The sequence below is a fragment of the Pisolithus orientalis genome, assembly GCF_024613125.1.
Source record: "Pisolithus orientalis strain OTSU chromosome Unknown F5J12scaffold_70, whole genome shotgun sequence".
NCBI lineage: Eukaryota > Fungi > Basidiomycota > Agaricomycetes > Boletales > Pisolithaceae > Pisolithus > Pisolithus orientalis.
In genome coordinates, this window is record NW_026260851.1 from 105,470 (window position 1) to 126,330 (window position 20,861).

General features: G+C 46.5%; 4 protein-coding genes across 4 annotated transcripts; 2 read left to right on the forward strand and 2 right to left on the reverse strand.

The window, feature by feature from the left end:
* Positions 1-7,445: 7,445 nt before the first annotated feature.
* F5J12DRAFT_915926 (uncharacterized protein) lies at positions 7,446-9,128 on the reverse strand (the record flags this gene model as incomplete). Its single annotated transcript, XM_051749177.1, has 8 exons — positions 9,093-9,128; positions 8,814-9,044; positions 8,747-8,764; positions 8,607-8,702; positions 8,298-8,534; positions 8,114-8,242; positions 8,015-8,057; positions 7,446-7,984 (listed from the first exon to the last, which is right to left on the reverse strand). Exons 2-8 carry the CDS (start codon positions 8,964-8,966, stop codon positions 7,446-7,448), a joined length of 1,215 nt encoding a protein of 404 aa, XP_051594845.1. The 5' UTR covers positions 8,967-9,044; positions 9,093-9,128.
* A 4,858-nt stretch (positions 9,129-13,986) lies between these two features.
* On the reverse strand, positions 13,987-15,200 carry F5J12DRAFT_528374 (uncharacterized protein). Its single transcript, XM_051739895.1, has 5 exons — positions 14,729-15,200; positions 14,507-14,679; positions 14,364-14,446; positions 14,103-14,307; positions 13,987-14,051 (listed from the first exon to the last, which is right to left on the reverse strand). Exons 1-5 carry the CDS (start codon positions 15,110-15,112, stop codon positions 14,024-14,026), a joined length of 873 nt encoding a protein of 290 aa, XP_051594846.1. The 5' UTR covers positions 15,113-15,200; the 3' UTR covers positions 13,987-14,023.
* A 389-nt stretch (positions 15,201-15,589) lies between these two features.
* Positions 15,590-16,619, forward strand: F5J12DRAFT_865465 (uncharacterized protein). Its single transcript, XM_051747033.1, has 3 exons — positions 15,590-15,781; positions 15,804-16,148; positions 16,212-16,619. The coding sequence occupies exons 1-3, from the start codon at positions 15,768-15,770 to the stop codon at positions 16,300-16,302; spliced, it is 450 nt and encodes a 149-aa protein (XP_051594847.1). The 5' UTR covers positions 15,590-15,767; the 3' UTR covers positions 16,303-16,619.
* A 2,011-nt stretch (positions 16,620-18,630) lies between these two features.
* F5J12DRAFT_907688 (kinase-like domain-containing protein) lies at positions 18,631-20,347 on the forward strand (the record flags this gene model as incomplete). The annotated part of the gene is made up of 9 exons (XM_051748970.1): positions 18,631-18,643; positions 18,705-18,991; positions 19,105-19,278; positions 19,401-19,514; positions 19,539-19,713; positions 19,839-19,895; positions 19,980-20,118; positions 20,146-20,269; positions 20,330-20,347. The coding sequence occupies 9 exons, from the start codon at positions 18,631-18,633 to the stop codon at positions 20,345-20,347; spliced, it is 1,101 nt and encodes a 366-aa protein (XP_051594848.1).
* Positions 20,348-20,861: the final 514 nt, after the last annotated feature.

Below are 20,861 nucleotides of genomic sequence, written 5' to 3' on the forward strand. Positions count from 1 at the left end.
TTTTGGAAGCAGTAAGGAAGTTTGCTGTGTGCAGAGTGATGTTCCCTTAACAACCTTGGGTGATCACTAGTGTATCATTTTCTTCTAGCCATCTGACAGTGTCCATCCATCAACCACACTTGATCTTCAGATTTCTGCTCATGCATGTATTCCACTTTAAAGTGTCTGTCCATTACTACTGTGCAGGTGAACTGCCAGCTGGAGAAGGTCAGCATATGAGGATTGCATTATTGGAGCTGCTTACTGGTCCAAGTCCTCATTGGTATCAACATTTATTCCAGGCTGGGGGCATGCTGTGCAAAATAATATCAGTCTGCCTTTCTCTGCTGACCTGGTTGTCCTGCGGATTCCATTCCATTTAAGTAGCTTGAGGTATTGCCATTTCTGAACAACCCATAGAAGCTCACAGTATCTATCCTGATTGACCCTTCAGACATTCCAACACTTGGAACCAAAATACCAAATCTTACTGGAACAAGGTGTGGAAACACACTGGATGTGATCCAATGCAACTTGCTGTAATAGTTCATACCAGACATTCCACATTCCAGGTTGTCCCTCAGGAAGTCATCCAGAACTGTGAATGTGAATGTGGTGCTTGGCTTCTTGAATGTTGAGGGAAATAGTTTGGCTCCAAGTAACTGTATGTATTGGGTTTCTGCAGTCTTGCATTCACACCAATTCACTACAATGAAATGAACACCTGTGACATCCATGACAGTGAGATATCTTGACCCCATTGGAGGATGGAGGTGCTTTGGGTTTTCTTTGATATCTTCCACATCTTCCCACTCTTGATCATCCATGGGCAGAGGTTCACCTGCTGCTTGCTGGGCTTGTGCAGTCACATGGGGACAGGGTGCTCCACCATGTCCCAGGTGCAACTGAACACCAGTCTGTGGGTCTTGATGTGAATGTAATTTTGGGCAACCAACTGATCTCTCACCATGTGGAGGGTGGATTCCTCATAGAAGTCCCCTGTCCACTGTTGGATCCTGTGGAAAGGCAGGTTCTCATGACTCTTCCAGTAACATTCTGTGCAGAATAGGGGCTGATGCAAGCAATCTGGACATCTGTATACCCTGTTGTTGCCACACCAGGTGCAGTTCCTTGGCTCTGGGGAGGCTTCCAGCTCCAGGAGTACCTTCAAGAACTCCCTCTTCCATGGAACCCATTCACAGATGTAATCATTCTGCATCTGACACACCATGTGAAGTCTGCTTTTGGGTTGGCAAACTGCTGCATACCTTTTTCTGTGGTAACATCAGTTGCTGGACCAGTGGGCTCATGCTTTCATGTCCATTGAAGGCTGAATCTGCCCACACATCAAAGTACTTGTGGGAGTGAGACCTTGAATGTGTGGATGGTGAGGATTGGGGAGAATGGACAGGGGTTGTTGGATCTGGCTGTTTGATCTTGACTTCTACCAATCATGATCTATATCTACCTCCAGTTCTCTGAGTCTTGACTTCCAGCTGCTTCACCTGATGGCCCAGGGTAGGACCAGTCATTCTCATGCCCTTTTGAGTGCTTCCCTTGGCCATCTGGAGGTTGCTGATTTCACAGTATGAGGTCAGTTGTTAGAAATGCTACTGCTTGTGCAAATCACTTTATCATTTAGCTCTATCGATGTCAGTACCTTAACACATGTCAGGGCATAAATACAAATGCAACTACACTGGCCTTGCACAATGCATGGTGCTGCCTTCTTATTACCACTCAATCCCTGCCTGCACATTCCCTTCCTGCTGCAACATTACCTGGGTGCTTTGCCTGGATTATGATGGTGAATGTGGATGCTATATTAGCTGATGAAGGTGAAATGAGATGTTCAGTATCAATATAAGTATGGATATGATTGGGCAAGCCAACTGACGGCCCAGATGCAAACTGGGAGCTAATCCACCTTTGGGCAGGATCCTGTCAAAGAGATCAGCCTGATTGGATATTTCAGTTGCTTCACAGAGCTCCTGTCAAAGATATCAGCCTGATTGGATATTTCAGTCACTTCATGGAGGTCCAAACAAATTCCTTGGCATGACTGCACTAGCACTGAAATACATTGAGACCAAACAAGGGTGTAAAAAAACTTAGTAGCCAACCATCTATTATACACCATTATACATCATACCACATCATACTCCATGGAGTCCCTGTACAAATCAGACACCTGGGATCAGACAGAAAGAGATGATGCTGATGGTGAGTGAGATATAGAACCATCAGATGTGGGGGAAAGGGAAGAAGACAGCCAAGTATGGGTACAAGTTATGTCCAAAACTTTGTGATGGAGATGTGGAGGTATTGCAGAATGCACATAGTGTGTATGGCTGGGTGGAAAAATGAGGAGGGAACTATACAGGCATGCATGTGAGTCCACCATATTCTCCTCTAGGCCTAGGTAAGACTCATGCAATGACAGTATGGACTTCAATAATGAAATCACAGATGGGATCCCCTTCAATGATGTCCACACACTGGAAGGAAGCTGGCAAGAGTACCTTGGGGAAACATTTGAGGAACCAGGAACACCACCCAAGCATGATGGTGAGTCAAGTCCCAAATGTGCTTGGAAAAAGACAGTGGCCAAAGCAACAAGGATGGGCAAGGTTGACTCTGTGAAATTGGTGAAAAATGCTGATGGAGAGATTTGGATAGGAGAAGTTGTGGGCCTTAGCCAGGACCAACTACAAAAAATGGTTTGTGGATTTGTGACTGCTCACTACCATGAGTGGCCAGAGTATTTAGTGTCCTCAATCTCTGATGAGTGCTATCAGGATTAGCATGCAGCCATCCCTTGTCAGCAGTGCTGTTCAAGAATTTTGGTCATCATCAAGCAGAAATGATAGCAGCCCACCATCTTCCTGAAGGATTTACCTTCAACCATGACCCAAGTCACATGTGGACAACAACAGCTACCCAGCTGCTGTCCTTTTGGCACAAGCAACAGGAATCCCATCCAAATGATGTGTTTGGGTTTCAAAAATGGATCAATCAATCTGGCAAGCTGCAGCCACTGGTGGATAGAACTTTGGTACCCCCCCAGGTTGTGAGGCAGCTGAAATACCAAAAGACACCTGCCCCCAAATGCAAAAAGAATCCTGGAAGGAAAAATATCAAGGGCAAGGGTAAAGTGCAGTAAGAGGGAGTGGTGGATGATAGTGTGGATGATAGTGCAGATGATAGCATGGATGACAGCACAGATGACAGTTTGGATGATCATGGCAAGGCTGAGGTGAGAAATGTTGGAACAGATGGTCCCTCCACTAAACAGGTGTGCCATGTGTGATTTTCATGCACAACAGATCAGCACTAATGTGATTCTGGTCTTCAGGTATCTGGCAGGAGACAAAACTGTGCCAAGACACCATTCCCTTCTTGTTCCCACTCAAATCCCCCATGGAACAATGGGGATTGGCACCTGTTCCATGTTGCAATCAAGGTATTGGCATGAGCATAATCTGATACACCATTGACATTGATAATTTTAGTCCTGCACACCTTACATGTCACAGCATCTTTCTACTGCAGAAACACCACTCCCAGCAACACACCATTCAATCCTACCCTCAATAGGCACCTTGTGCAGGCTGTGAATGCCATTGCAAGAGAATTGGGCACAGCTGCAAGGGACCAGTATGGTGCAGCCTCTCAGGGCCTTCAACTTGTCAATATGCTTGATGTAGGGAATGTATTTTCCCTACCAGGGGAATTGCTTTGTTTTCCTTGTTTTACTTGGTTTTCATTCCTAGATACTTTTTCTACAAGTTATACTTAGATTTCGCTTTTTTGGTTGCTGAGTCAGCAGTAGTTCTACTTGTGTACAGTTTTTTTTCTTTAAAAAAATAGATGAGTTACCACAGATGAGAGACAAGCTCAAGCAGGTCATTCCCTGCACCAAGACAGCCATAGAAGCCTTCAGATGACTACCAGGACCCAGTCCCAGGCTATAGAAGCCCCTTTTGGCCTACTCATTCCCCTCAGATATCCCTACTAAACCTCCCTCCTCATTTAAATCCCATTTTCCTACATTGATTTGATGGAAGTTGTTCATTATCTGTGTTCTGCCTTTGAAAATTGTCCCAAGCCATTCATTGCCAGCCAATCACACCCATCTTGCCAGTCTGTGGTAGAGATGGGTATCCTCTACTTGGCATGCCAGATCAAGGTGGCCTCTGTACATCTGAAGCAGACTGCTGATATCATGGGATGGCCTGCACATTGGTTTGCAAACCTAGCAATGGACTTGGTAGGTTTTACATCAATTTTTCACAATGTGGGACTGATACATAATTCCTTCAGAATCAGCCTAATAGCCTGATTCTGGTGACAGTGTTGCATGCCAGTTATACTCCTCCCCTCCCAGTGTGCTACCATGCATACCTCAGACACCAAGATGATGAGGTTAGCTTCCATGATCAAATGCAGCTAATTCCCCTTAGTGCATTTTGCATAATCAACAATATCAGTACCATCATCCCACATTGGACCCCACACACAGCTGATCCCAATTCTGGCTTTGCATTCCCTTGGTGGCTATATCATTCTGAGGAATACACAGTGGATTCCCAAAGATTGCAAGGCAAGGGATTGTTTTCCATGGCCTGGGATTTTTTTAAGCTATGCCACTTATTCTTGTCACTGCAAATAGTTGATGATGACCCAGGGCTTATGGCCATTGCCTGAGGCACCAATCACAGACTGTCTTGATGGTCATATCAAGGAGCAGGTAAACTACTGCATCAAAAATATTTGGAAATATGTCAATGTTGTCAATGGTCAGGGTCAACAAATTGACCATTTCTATGCTAGGTGGTGGGCATGCCACTTCAATAGTTTACATGTTTTTGACTGTGGAGTTGGTTGTATATACATTGCTGTGAATGTCAATCATTTATGAGATACCACCCATGCACATGATGTCTGAACCCCCACCCATCTGTGTGATGTCTGACAATCCACCCATCTGCATGATGGCCTGAGTAGGTTTACTTTTGTTGCAGTTTATGATGCACACCCTTTAGCTCTGAGTACCCACCCAATCTATGATATCAAAGCACCCACCCATTTGCAAAATCTTGGCAACACCACCTGCTGAAGTTCGAGAGCCAGCATATCCTAATAAAATATGAGATCTGCATTGCCTACTAAATCTTACATCAAACCCTGCAGCTTCAAATCAACAGTTCTCCAGTTGCAACTGGTCTAGGTAGTAGGTCATCCATCCATGATGATTGACACATGGGAATGTGCACTGACTGATGTACATTGGCACACATGTAGTATGCCAGGCATGCTCTGTCACTGTCTACAGCTCCCACCCCATGCTCCAATGCTGAACCTGAAAATGCAATGATCATCCCTGGGTTGTAGCACAGCCACAGATTCAATGTTGGAATGACAAAGTCCAAGGGCAGGTAGTCACCCACAGTTACCAGCATGTCATACCATGGATCCCATCCATTGATATCCCTGTGGTAACAAGTTGCCCAATTCACCATCACAGACATGCTGCTATACATGGAGCTCCATATCAGCAGTATGGAGCTCATATCCAAATCCACCTGCTGTTCTGCCTGTTCACCAAGGTGGATCAATGCTTTCCTGCCATCTGCATACATTTGTGGATGGATTACATGCAGGATTGCAGATAACAGGGCATTGGTGTTGGACATTTGGTTGACCCATTCCCTTGTAGAAGTGTTTTCCATCCTGGATTTGAGCAGCTGTGAGGCTTCCAGGAAGCCATTTTGGGGCTTCAAGACAGATGAGTGCTTTATTCACAAGGCCAGAAATGATCACCCACCCCATGACCCTGTTGAAACCATGTGGGTGACAGGTTGATGGCACCTTTCAACTCAGCATTATCATAGAAATATGACTTGTCTGTCCACCATGCCTGTGGGGAAGCCTTTATGCTCTCCCACAGTGGTTCCCTCAGAAGATGAAGGTGGTTCCATACATCAGCCTGCCATTCCATTAAGTCAGTAGAATATGAGATTCTGCATTTCCTTACCCTTCTTTTTGGGCCAAGAGCATCCAGAAAATACCATATGTGGATGGTGTTTGAGTTGGTCACCAGATGTTGCAAATTTCCTAGATCCATGACAAGTCATTAGCATACCTTAATAGGAGCGGATTTCCCACACTTCCTTTTAATGACTTGTAATGCCACCCACTTTCCATGAACATGCAGTTGAAATCATGTGTCATCTCATGATTATGACTTTGATAACTCATTATTTTACCTAATCATGGTATTATATTGCTGTGGCCTAATAAGTACTTATAATGGCATGACAATGGCAAAGAACCCATAGCAATACCAGTGGAACTCATCACAATGTATACTAACCAGTATTATTTATTAATATTTTGATGATCCATTGTTATTTCATTTTGCCTTGGTACACTCATGATGATGGTTAAAATTCCATTCAGAAATCACTATTTGTTGATGTATAGATGAGTGGTAGTAATAATTGGAGAGTTCTACCTAATAATGCCAGTGGTGCAAGTGGACATGCAAAGCAGACAATGAGTGACTAAGAGCAGTAAGGGGAGGAAAGGGCAGCAGCTCAATGTAAGTATGGGGGTCATTGCAACAATGACACAAGGATGAAAGCAAATGCATATGCTGTGGACAACCATCAGATCATAGCTTACAGTGCAATTAAAATACTTATGAGATTAGTGAACCAATGGGAGCAGTGATATGGGGCAATGGGATGAGGAAGATAGAATAAGTGTTGTATGAGAGGCATTCATAGCATCGAGCAATAGGACAATGGAGCTGGCATTGACACACAATGCTGTCATGAGTTGTCTGGAACCTTGAAAAAAGTTAATGTCAGAAGTAATAATAGTGTCATGGGGGAAATGTACCTCAACCCTCAAACCCACTCCCCAGGTGACAGACAATGACAAACGAGCATGACAAGGTGGATAACAGCAACAACACCATACAACAATGCAATGAACCAGGACAACAATGTGGGAGACAACAAGGTGTGAGAAGAGGGGTGAGTCACTTATAATATAGCCAGCAGAGTTTGAATGACTTAGAAGAAATCAGATCAGGTAATTCCAGAGGATGACAGCAACGATGTATGATTGCAGTGAATGAATGTATTACAAGTAGATCTACATGACCTTGAAACATGAATTGCATCTAATATAATGGGATGCAAGCTAAATCAAAGATAATAGAACATATAGAAACCTGGCACATAAGTGACACCTGGCACTGCTATTAATTCAAACCTTTGTCTTCTTTGGTTTGAGGACCTTGTAGTGGTAGCATGGTGACCACAGTGGGTAGGTTCCAGACCTGGTTCAGTAGCATGAATATCAGTTGTAAGACCCTTGGGAACCACCTTGGGAATCGCTGGAATCACCTTTTGAGTGGCCAAGCTGCACCAGTGACTCATGACTGGAATTGCTCATCAGGATTGAGATGTTTCAGCCTCAGCTGGGCCAGACACATTCATCTGACCAACAGCAATGGTCACCACTGACACCTCAACACCACTGTTTGAAATCAGCTGCCCAATTGAGATAGAAGGGGATGATTGATGAGAAGCACCAGAAATAGTTTGAGCACCAAGATCAGCTTGTGCAGCAGTGACACTAGCTGGATGAGAGTGAGGGGGATTGAAATGAGTGACCAAGCTAGCAACAGGTGATGGAGCATGAGAGACCAATGACAGATCAGAGTCACATAGATCTGAATCACAGCTGCCAGGGGCATTGGGGTCATGCAGTGTGGACACAGGTGGGGTGTGACTCTCAGCAGGGTCAATGTTGTTGAGTTTGTCTAAAAATTTGTCTTCCCAAGTATGCAGCTGCTCCATGTTAGCAAATACCTCAGATTTGACATTCACCAATTGAGACCCCTTCCCAAAGACTTCCTGGTTGAAGAAATTCATCATGCTGACAGCCCAAGGAGATGCTTTGAAAAGCTTCTTGAGGTAGAAATTGTATTCTGATCAGTAGTTGACCTGTGTTTCTGCACTGGTAGCACTTAATTCAGGATCATGTGACAATAGGAATTGAACCTTGGTATGATATTGATGTCAGCATGTACTAGCACAGTGACCATGGACACCCTCACCAAGATGCAGGCACCAGCAATCAGGCCCTCAGTAATGCTCAGCACACCCATCTTCTGACCCCTGGCTGGGGGCTGTCCACATTTGTTTTCTGTGAGGATCAATTTTCCAAACATCAGGACACAGATAACCTATGGGCTGAAATCAATTTTTGAATAAGAGTGGCATTGAACTGTGCATGCTTACCTTAACTAGGATGGGAATCTTCAAGAAGCCTCCAGTAATCATCTGCTTAGGATCTGCAAAAAGAATGGGTGCAAAACAGGTGTATTCTCCAACTCCATCCTTCTTCAAGAGTGCCAGGCATGCCTTGTTGTCCTTCTTACAAGCAGGCTTTCCAGTAAAGAGATCCAGTGAAATGTTATATGGAGTGAATAACATGCCAGCACAGTCCTTGATAGCTTTGAGGACATTGGATCTCTCCTGACCATGCACTTGTACAAAGTTAAAACAAATTAATATGTTAGTGGTCACCAAGGTTGGAATTACATGTACCATGGAGCCAAATTGCTTGTAGGTTACCATTGACTCATGTAAATCCATGGGAATCATCTTGTAAAGCTCAGTCAGAGTGCCCTTGAGCTTCCCATCCTGTGATTTCCATCATTGTCAAGTCTGGGCCTACTCCGACCAACTCTGATGCTGGATGAGGTCTGGGGAGAGGTTCAGAAGCAAGTCCAATAGAAAGAGCAGAACTCCAACTGGCAGAATGTTGGCAAGAATGAAGTCTGCTGAGGCAAGGGTGGAGTGAAGTGAGGGCAGATCACCCACCCCATGACCCTGTTGAAACCATGCAGGTGACAGGTTGATGGCACCTTTCAACTCAGCATTATTGTGGAAATATGACTTGTCCATCTGCCATGCCTGTGGGGAAGCCTTTATGCTCTCCCACAGTGGTTCCCTCAGAAGATGAAGGTGGTTCCATATGTTGGCCTGCCATTCCATTAAGTCAGTAGAATATGAGATTCTGCATTTCCTTACCCTTCTTTTTGGGCTGAGAGTGTCTGGCAAATACCATACATGGATGGTGTTTGAGTCAGTCACCAGAATGGACAGCTCAGTCACTTCTGCATATCTCTCAGCAGCTTCTGCATTGCAGGTTTTTCCACCCTGATTTTTCCCACTGTTGACTGCAGAAAGATGAAAACTTCTATCACACCATTATGATGGACTTACTTGGGTGACAATAGGCCTATGAGATTACTGATGATATGCAATCCACTTCACATAACACCAGAAACAGAATCAATATATCTGGAAGGGTGCAAAGTCCACTGAATACCTCCTCTTGAAATCTGGTTTTCATGTATGATGCAATGCAATCTGTTAGTTCCATTCACCATCTGTGGGGGGTTTTAGATGTTTCTTGCATAGTATTCATGCTTGGGGTGGATGAGGTTGGAGTTGTATAGTGGGTGAGCTGCTTGCAGCTTTTTGGAAAATTATGGCATGTCAGGATGCTTGCCTCAATATTTTACTGTGATCTGATCAATATGTTGTGACACTATATGTGCTATTGGTGTTGGGCCTGTCTTATGTTGTGACAGGGGTGGATCTTACTAGATGGACCTGTCCTTGTTTTATGGTGATATAAAAGATATTACTGAAGGGCCCATCCATACGTTATGACCATATAAATAATACTGCTGAAGGGCCCTTCCATATGTTATGATGCTATAAATGATATTACTGATGGGCCCATCTATTTGTTGTGACACTGTAAATGATATTACTGATGGGCCTGTCTTTATGTTGTGACAGGCATACATGTTGCTATTGATGGGCCCATCCATGTGTTGTGACCATGTAATTGATATTGCTGAAAGGCCTGTCTTTATGTTGTGACATGGGTGCATCATACTAGTTGGGCCCATCCAAGGTCTTCATCTTTGGTGACCATGCCCTTTGCTTGGGTTGATCCTAGGGGGGCCATCTCTGGTTTGAAGAAGGGTCAGGCTGTTGTCATCTGTTGAGTGGGTGGTCAGCTCTGTGTCATGTAGCCCTCTGTTTGTGAAGTAGTAGAGTTCAACAAAGTCAGCCTTGTGGAGTCTGCAGGCTGCAATCTGGGAAGGGATGATGATAGAGTTACAGTGGCAGTGAGGGGAACTACTAGCAAATTGTGTCTACTTATCATCTAGAACTGGATGTTTAACATAGTAAGCCCCATTGCAAATGTCCTCTGGGTTGGACAATGCTTCATCCCCTCCATTGGAAGGGCTATAATAATACTTCTGGAGCAAGTTTGTGCTTGTAGATGGTTGCAGACAGCAGCTTTGTGTTCAGAAATACCAAGGCAGTTGCAAAGCCTTTGGAACATGCACTCTCAACAAGATTCACACAGTAAAACTTCCAAGCTTGGTATTGCAAGACAATGGTAGAGATCAAATCTATAATATGTATGAATGTAATTCAGTACAAATATTGACTGGAATCCCCACTTTTTATCCCCTCTGAGTTTCTGCCCTCCTCTGGAGTTCTGTCTTCCACCTCTAGAGTTCAGTTCCACCTCTGAAATATGAGGGGAAAACTTGCACAAGGGGGAAGCACACTAGCTAAACCAAATGCCATCTTTGCTGGCCTCTGACCTCTGACTCCAACACTTTCCTCCAGCCTCCTCCCTGCATTGTTCCTTACATTTCTTGACTTGTGGTCAGGTTCACATCAGACTTTGGCCACTGTTGTTATAAATTTTCCAGCTTCTGGCAATTGATATGGCATTATACAAAGGTGGCATAAGTTCCCAGCCTCTGATTCTGACAAATTCAGTTTCAAATTTGAAGGATGCACAGAACTATTTGAGAGGACATGGATGTACACTATAAGAAGTAGATTCCATATTTCATAGGATTCTCCACAACAATAGGGGATTTCAAAAAGGACACTGGTAGGCATTGAGATGGTGCAAATCAAATCTTCATACTAGTTAGTAGACAAGAATCAAGAAACTTACCAAGAATAGTGAACTGCATTAGGAATGAAGGTATATTTTTTCATTTCAAGAATTTCTTTGCTGTGAACAATTCAATAGGACTTCCATCATTGTGGTAAAAACAGTATCTTACACATCTGGTTTGCCTCTGCTATATCCATAAGCATGGAGCATAAATCATCCACACTTTCACCATGCTGCTGCAAGGCTTCTGCAATGCATGCATTAACCATGTCTTGGACACCTGACATTTGATATTCTCTGACAACCACTGTCAGAGTCTGCTGCAAATCCTTCCTTGCAGTACTCCCATTCTTGACCTGCAAGTGGAAAAATAAGTATTCAAAAATGATTACACAACCTGAAATCATTAGTCTGTGATTAAAGCTGTATCAAAAGATATAATCTACCAATGCCATGTTCTACAAGTGCTGCCAGGGAATGCTGCCTTGATGTAGACATTGTAGGGATGGAGATGGAATTGTTTTGGTGTATGATGGGTTGCTATAACCAACCAATTCAATAAATCATAGGCAGCTAGCCCACATCATAGAAATGAAACAAACATACCACCTGCCAAGATATCAAGGTAAAATGGGAACCAATGTTGAAGTAGAAAAAATAGTGACAAACCAACTGTAGTACATGTGGGGAACAGATGAGCAGAGGATGTGGAACAAAACCATACATTCTGGAAACATGATTAAAACTTTGTCAGGATTTGGGAGGAATTATGACAACCAACATTCTGAGAGAGATACAGGGGAAGTAAGAATAAACAGCATAGTCCATGGGAAGATTGAACCTACATCCTAACACAACATCTCAGCAAGATTACAGAGATACATGCATTGATCAAGCTCACCATCTAATGTGAAGACCTTGTGAAAAGTATACTAAATGGGCAATCTACACAACACTCACCCTCTAAGAGCCAAAGATGAAGAGAGAAATAGTAAGGATAGTGAGTATACCTTCCCCTCCTGCTGATTCTGGTGCAACAGGTACTAACATCCTATGAATGCAAATGCAATGGGGTAGGAGAGAAAATCATAGTCAGCAAGCATGCAGTCACCATTCTCCATGCATCCACTCACATCCTATGAATGCAAGTCCAGCAGAGGGGTGGTGAACATATTAAGCATGCATCCACTGTGATGACTCTACCCACAAGCTATGGACCCCAGTCCACAGGATGAGAGTGAACATGTCAGTATGCCTCCTTCATCTGTGATGACTCCACTCACATCCTATGAACCCCAGTACAACAGGGTGGGATGAACATGTCAGCATGCACCCTCCTCCACCTGCAATGATTCCACTCACATCCTATGAACCCCAATCCAACAGGGTGGGAGGGACATGTCAGAATGCATCCATCACCATCTCCAATGACTCCACTCACATCCTATGAGCCCCAGTGCAACAGGGTGGGTGTGAACATGTCAGCATGCACCCATGACCATCAGCCATTACTCCTCTCACTTCCTATGAACCCCAGTCAACAGGGTGGGAATGAACATGTCAGCATGCATCCACCACCTTCTGCCATGACTCCACTCACATACTATAAACCCAAGTACAACAGGGTGAGAGTGAACATGTCAGCATGCATCCACCACCATCAGCCATGATTCCACTCACTCTCTATGAACCCCAGTGCAACAGGGTTGGAGTGAACATGTCAGCATGCATCCACCACCATCTACCATGACTCCACCCACTCTCTATGAACCCCAGTGCAACAGGGTGGGAGTGAACATGTCAGCATGCATCCACCACCATTTTCTGTGACTCCACTCACTGTCTATGAACCCCAGTGCAACAGGTGGGAGGGACATATCACCATGCATCCACCTCCATCAACCATGACTCCACTCACTTCCTATGAGCCCCAGTGCAACAGGGTGGGAGTGAACATGTTGGCATGCATCCACCACCATCAGCCATGACTCCACTCACTCTCTATGAACCCCAGTACAACAGGGAGTGAACATGTCAGCATGCACCCACAACCATCTGCAATGACTCCACTCACTATCTATGAACCCCAGTCAACAGGGTGGGAGTAAACATGTCAACATGCATCCATCACCATTTGCCATGACTCCACTCACATACTATGAACCCCAGGACAACAGGGTGTGAGTGAACATGTCACCATGCATCCACCAACACCTGCAATGACCCCACTCACATCCTATGAACCCCAGTGCAACAGGGTGGTGTGAACATGTCAGCATGCATGCATCTCTGTCTCCACCTCCATTTCCAATGACTCCACTCACATCCTATGAACCCCAATGCAACAGAGTTGGAGTGAACATGTCAGCATACATCCACTACCATCTGCCATGACTCCACTCACTCTCTATGAACCCCAGAGCAACAGGGTGGGAGTGAACATGTCAGCATGCATCCACCACCATCAGCTATGACTCCACTCACTAACTTTGAACCCCAGTCCAACAGTTTGGAGTGAACATGTCAGCATGCATCCACTACCATCAGCCATGACTCCACTCACTCTCTATGAACCCCAGTCCAACACAGTGGGATTGAACATTGGTCATCATGCATCCAATACCATCTTCCCTCAGTCAACTTACATACTATCAATTCCAGTCCAAAAACAACAGCAACAATCACATTCAGCATCAGTTATACTTGTACTTGCAGAATTTCACACACTTTCTATAACTTAATCAGCCTCTTATTCACCCAAAGCACTGGTTGCTTACAAATGGGAACCATGTTGCAAGGGCATTTGCTATGGTGTCCAATTCAATTTGGTGAGCCACATTGTTCAAGATCCTCTTCAATGTCCTTTCTCTAGTCAGTACCCTCTACATCTTGATTTGTGCCACTCACTTCATTATGGCAAATTCCATGCACAGTCCCAGGTTTGACTGCTGTGAAGATATAAGCAGCCCTTGCAGTCCTTCCTCTGTCAATGCACTTGCTGTGCATTTCAACAGCTCTTTCACAATCTGCACCCTTCTGTTGCATACCTGGAGAGACACATTTGCTACTGGCAGGGTATTAATCCATAGCTTACTTACTGGTAAGCACCAGGTAGTTTTGAGGTGGAAACTGCCAGTTTATCCAGCCAATCCTTGACCTTGTCCAGGCAGCACTTTTGTACCTCCTTTCCTACTTCTGGAGCCCTTTTCCTTGCATCATCTACAGTTGACCCCTTTTTCTTAAGCTCCTGAAATGCATCAAGACTCAAAGTGTCTGCCTTTGTTAGTAGCACAATCACAGGAACTGTGCAAAGCCTAAATCCATGCACCAAATATGATGTGATATTTGTGATCACATACCATGCCCTGAATCACACTCATTAAAGAACTTCATTTCAGCAGCTGTGACCATCCTATGCCTTTCATTCAAAGGAATGCAATACCTAAATCAAGTACAAGCATGTCAGTGGACTTCCAGTGGTGTGACTCAGACAGGTCCTTACCAAATCGCATGTATTCTCTGCTCCAGTTTGGTGGCCTTGGCATGTTCTGTGACAAATTTCTTCATCTTATCAAACTCTGCCTCCTCCCCTGCCTCGAATCCGCACGAGTCATGGAACACAAACTGTTGGTTACTTTGAAACACCAGCTCATCCTCAATGGTATGGACACCACGCTGCACAAGTTTGATGTGAGCCCCATTTAATTTCATATAGTGGCCTTACCGATAGTGAACCCTGCACCACCCCAGAATTAACCTGGCAGAATGACAGGTTGACAAACATGAAGCCCATAGCGCACGCACATACCTTCACTCCGTTTCCATCGAAGATCTCAGGCTGATCCGTAGTGTTACAGACCCGCTGTAAAATAGTTGTTTTACCCGCATTTGCTCTGCCCATGACAAGAATGCGAAAACGAGGGATGCGATCAATCTGCATTTTAGCCTCTGTAGGATCTAAGCGATAGTCTGAAGCCGGCGTAGGGACGACTGCATGCGGGGAAACTGAATGTGTGGCTTCAGTGGGGAGTAATATACCAGCATTGCCACTCGGAGGTTGAGAACGCCGCAGCGAACGCCACCAGGAACGAAGAGAGTTCGGCGCCATGATAAGAAAACAGGTTTTAGGATATCTTAAGCAGTAAGTGTGCTACGACTGTAGGGGACGATGGTGGTGAAGTGCGAAGGGCAAGGGACTGCGGAGTCGAATATCCACGCGCCTATCTGCACTGTACAGCCCGACCCACATGTAAACTACGATCACCAAGTTCCTGTTGAACCGCCCCATTTCTTCTCGTCGTCTGACCGCCTGCCTGTGATGCATCTGTGAGGGAAAGACTCAACCATCGGTTTTTCCTTGCTACCATTCTCGATTGCTCATAGCGATGCGGCAACGGGTTCATCCCATACTCTGCGGTACCAAGCCAGCTCGATAGGTATAGTTGTGTTCCTGGTGAAACCTACTACTGATCTTCTCAGCAGCTTCGTGTTTCTGTGCCCCGTCCTCCACGCCAGACACCGCAGCACAGTGGAGCTTTCCCAGCTCCCCCTTCGGGGATCTGGCTTCCAAAAACATACTTCCATAATACTCTGCCGTGCAGTTGGGAAATCCACAAGGAACATGTCTCTTTGCTAACTTACCCTAGCATTAGCGCGGGGTGTGTTAACGATCAGTGACCTGATCAAGGCGCCTGCGCAATCACGGGGTCAAGATCTGATCCACGAACCGACGTGCTATGAACTACTTCCAGTTGGTGATATTGATGACGACCATCATGTGGACATCCTGCACCCGTCAGCTCTATTGCAGAAGAGAGCGGCGGAGAAGAAATCTTCCACTCGCGCAAAACACCTGTCGGACGCAGTCAAGCCTTCCTCACCTTCTCTCGCCACTCGTACCCCCCTCCCGAGCGAGCACGTCCTGCTCAGCGATTCGCCCACCTCATCATCCCCTTCAAGCGCATTCACTCCACTTGGCGAGGCGCGAACGCGCACCTCGGACGACGGGACGCAGGAAGGTTGGTCAAGCATGAACGACGCCACCCACCATCGGCAGTCTCAACCGCATCAGCCGCCGTGGTACGCTTGGAAGCATCGCAGATCGTGTCCATTGGAAGAGTGGCGTTAATGAGTGCAGTGGGGAAGTCAGTCGCAAGGAAGCTCAAAGGAAGGATAGAGAAAGGACCATGGCAGATCTGGCTTAGTAGATGTTGGACACGACACTGGCGATGCGCACACCTCTGCAGCCACGAGTGGCGACATGCATCAAGCGTTGTTGGGCCCCGACAGGACCCCTGAAAAGTCTATCAGTGCTGGTATTAGCTCCATGCCCAAGCGCGGCTCTGCATCCTCTACGACATACAGGCACCCCCACGAGTTCGCGTAACTCGGCATCGTTATCAACTGCAATAAGTGCGACATCCGTCTTTGCTATCTCATGTAGACACTCCACTGGTGTAGGCTAAGGTCGACGGAACAGTGCGGGGAGCGATATCTTGGGTGTCTACTCGGGTGGTGACGGTACTGTGAAGGATCGCACGGGCTTTCTGGCAAGTGGAGCTGAGGCGTTGGAGGAGGACTGTGTGCGCCCTGTCCCACCTCAGTCTTTCCACGATGTTGCATTTCCTCTCGCTGCTGGCGATGAGGGCAGTATCGAGCGTATAGTATCCCTGGAGAACCCACCGTCATCCAAATCCTATGATGTTCATTCGCACGAATCAACAAATCATGGGTTTCACTGCTGCACTTGAGACTGCACCTTCCGTTCACTAGACACCCTCGAAGAAATGGAGTTTTCTAACGTGCTGAATATCCAGTTGACGAGTTCGCCCTTGGTTGTGTCCATGAGAGTGGGAGACAAGGAGACATCGAGCTTCCCGCTGAGCCCGCGCTCCATACAAAGTTTCAGTCAGCAGTTGCGAAAGGGGTAAGCCTTTGCCTGTTCTGCGTCGAACAAAACTGTTTGGTCACCGATTTAACCAGAAGCCATCGGCTCTGCCGCCTCTTTCGCGTCGCTCTCTTCTGTCGGGTCCCCTCGAATGCCTGGCTCGCCTCCCTGCAGTCTAGAAAGACACCCGATCGCAAGATAGGGGGGGGGGGTTGTAAGTTGTCCAGGAACTGGTTCCAGTATCAGCAATACCACCGCGTTCAACGCCAACGTGAATGCGTCACCCAGCCCTGTCCCTTCGTTCAGACGTAACCAGTCGAAACGCCTCACACCCTCCTCCATCCCATTCTTCCGCCGGTCATCTCCACACATTGTGCAAATATCAATGTCAAACGCTGCCGCGGTCCCAGTAACACCAACGATGTCGATGGCTCCAGTCGTCCTGTCCGGATAAAGCCGTATCAAAGTAGCAAATAGCTCGCCCATCAAAGAATCATTTTCTAGGCCTTCCCCGACCACACCAAGCACATCTCAGGAGAAGACATCAGTTCTGAGTTTAGGGTGACCTTCGTTTCTCAAGGGTTCAAGTTCGAAAAGGAGTTTGCACGGCGATATGAGTGACACTGGGACGGCCAAAGGGACGAGAGAAAGTAGTGGTAATCACAAAACGAGGGAAGGAGAAAAGGCGAGGGCGATGCAAGGTCTCGAGGATCGGAGCGAGAGTAGGACATCGGTACTGATGGGCAGGAAAAAGGACAAGGCAAGTAACAGCGTACTTGATTGATCCTCCTTTGGATATCCATGTGTAACAAACTATCATTTTGCAGACGCTCTCTTCCGCGGACCCGAAGAAGGCTCCGGCTGTGGCTTTGCACCAAAGCAGATGTCCGCGCTTCCTGCTACTACCGCGCAGCGTGTCGCCAATCTAGAGAACAACTCGGTACCTACAGCTGCTTCTGCCATCACGATGACTCCGCCGTCCTCTCGTATCAGGTCCCAAACCGTGAGCTCGATGGAGAAACAGTCGCTGCGAACCACCGATCAGGTGCCCACGATTGCCGACTTGCCTCCAGTTGGTACGACTAGTCATAGCGCGTCAAAAGAGCCCAAGGATCATCCACCCTCTGCTCTCCTCAATATGTTTGGGCATTGCCAAAGAAACCCCCAGCCAAGATACCTCGTATCTCGGGTCGTACATGTGCAGCTGGTTCACCAGGACTGCGTTCCGGGTGGGACACACTAGTTAGCAGACGCGTCAGCCTGAACATGACTGCTCCCTCTGCAAACTCGTCACCGATACATGCTGACGCAGTGACGGACGAATTTGGCGTCTTGGAAAACGGAGATGCTCAAAGTGGCAACAAGTTGCGGAAGCGGATGGCCAGCCAGTCTCCAGGCGTCAATCTGCGCGCCAGCGCCTCCGCTCAACGAATCATCGCACCTTCCCCCAAGGTTCTCAGCACTCTCCCCCCAAGAGCCTGAAACTCTTGAGCCCTAAGATTTCTTTAGCGGGTGGCTGCTCCTCCCATCATCAGCATCGTGCAGCGGAGTCCATCGTCAAGCCGTCAGTCACTATCGACGCCGTCCCCGGTTCCTGAGGCGGTGGAAGAGGAGTTCCTAGGTGATGAAGAGATGAAGCAATACATCAGTCGTCAGCAGGTAAAGATGGCACATGGAGCAACGCACGAAGAGTTGGATGAGATATTGAAATCCAAGACCCGATTTCTCCCACACCCGGAATGACGCCACAAGGTGAGTTGTACTGTGTGGTCTTTACCCGCTTCTCGTCCCCCTTACCTTCGACTTGTTGCAGAACTGCTGCACAGCCCACAGGCTCGGCACCTGTGTCCCTACGCACGTGAAGAGATGTTCCATCATTCTCTAGTTTATTTCATTGGTACTGGAAGTCAGAAGAAGCAAGCTGATCCGGACATCTATCTAGTAGTGCGCAGTGACCACCTGGCGTATCGATATGAAGTCGTGGATGCCCTAGGCAATGGATCTTTCGGTCAGGTGTTGAACTGTCGAGATCACCGAACTGGTGAATCTGTCGCGATCAAGCTAATTCGAAATAAGAAACGCTTCCATCACCAGGATTTGGTCGAAATCACGATTTTGGACAATCTACGCAAATAGGTATGTGTGTTTCAACCGCAGTTTTCTACCTTCCCTTTCATTTTCCCTCACCGAGACGGTTTTTTTTTTTGGAATAGGACCAAAGAGGAGAAAACCACGTCGTCAAGATGACAGAGCATTTCTACTTCTGCAGCCACTTGTGCATCGCAATGGAGCTGCTGAGCATTAACTTGTACGAGTTGATCAAGGCGAACAGACTTGTCGGGCTTCACCACCACCTTGATACGGCGTTTCACGAGCCAGATGACCATGTCATCGATACTTGATGTGGGCATCATAATCATAGAATCGTTCGCTGCGGCCTTAGAGCCCGAGTTAACGTACCCAGACATCAGTGCATTGCTTCTGTTAACTCAGGCCATCCTTCTCAAAGGATGTTCTGCTCAAACACCCGCCGAAGAGCGCGATCAAGGTGATCGACTTTGGCAGTACTTGCTTCGAGCACGAGAAGAGTGAGCTTGGGTTCCATCAATTCAGGAGGTTCACTGTTATCTCACTCTTCTTTGCCTAGTTTATACGTCACACCCAAAGTCAGTGCTACCCTTCACTGGAGGTCATCCTCGGCATCAACTACCATGTGGCCATCGACATGTGGAACCCAGGGTGCATCCTCGCCGAATTGTACACGGGATTCCCAATCTTCCCTGGCGAGAACGAGCAGGAACAATTAGTCTTGTATGATGGAGGTTCTTGGTCCTCCAAATCAAGAAAGTCATTGACCGCTAACCCACCGAAGAGGCTCCTTTTCGGTAAGTTTGAACAATGGAATCTACGTTGTCATCGCAGTTCAAACCCTTTTGTGTGTGTATAGATAACAGTGGAGCACCACGATCCGTGGTCAACTTCAAGGGTCAGAGAAGAGGACCTGGTACGAAAAACCTTCCTCGAGTTCTTTGATGCCAGGATGATGATTTTGTCGGCTTCGTGGCACGGCGTCTTGTTCGGGACCCAGAACGGCGCATGAAACCACAAGCAGCACTTCAGTATAGTGTCTTGAAAACCGGACACGGTCCAAGGTCACCAGTCCCTCGCCCACGACCACCACGGCGCTACTGCCATCATCCAGCCTTTCTGAATCACGGACGTCGAAGGTTACGGAGACTCCGAAGAAATCGCAGATTAGCGCACTGTCGTCACAGACGGTGTCAATGCCACCCCCGTCCGTGCAACCTCTATGGGTCCGTTATCACGCCCTACCGTTCCTCGCGACATTCATTTTGCCGGACACTAGGTGGGTTCGCCGTGTGTTGTCCATCATCGTCGGATTGGCCGTTCTAACAGGAGCTTATGACTTGGATGCAGGTGGCAACTGCTAAATGAGTTTTGGAACGGATGGATGGATTTTTCCCCCCTTTGTTCCTCTTTGTCTTTTTATGTTAATAAAACCCTCTGGGGAATCTTCACCCCAGCATAATTCAGTAGCAGGTTGACCTGAATCCCACACATCACACATACTAAGTTCATAATTTCATGAGTATGTTGTGTAGTGCTGCAAGTCTACTGAAATCCAAAGTATCAGTAAGGTGTCCATGATGTACAGTAGACTCCCTCTTAACCCATGGCTGTCAGGACTGTCTGGGAGGTATGGATTTTCAGGGAGTATGGGTTCTGTAAGAGGTTGGTTTTGAACAGGAAAAAAATATACTTCTGCATATGTTTACCTAGTAATAGGGTAGTAGATATTGTTCAACTACTCTTCCAAAGGAAAATAAGAAATTAATTTAGTATCCTTCATATTCTGTATCCCAGCTGTGCAGACCCTTCAGTCACCTGTAGGCCTGAAAGTGGGTCATCTGACATGTACATTTTGTCTTAAAAGTGGGACTAACCAATA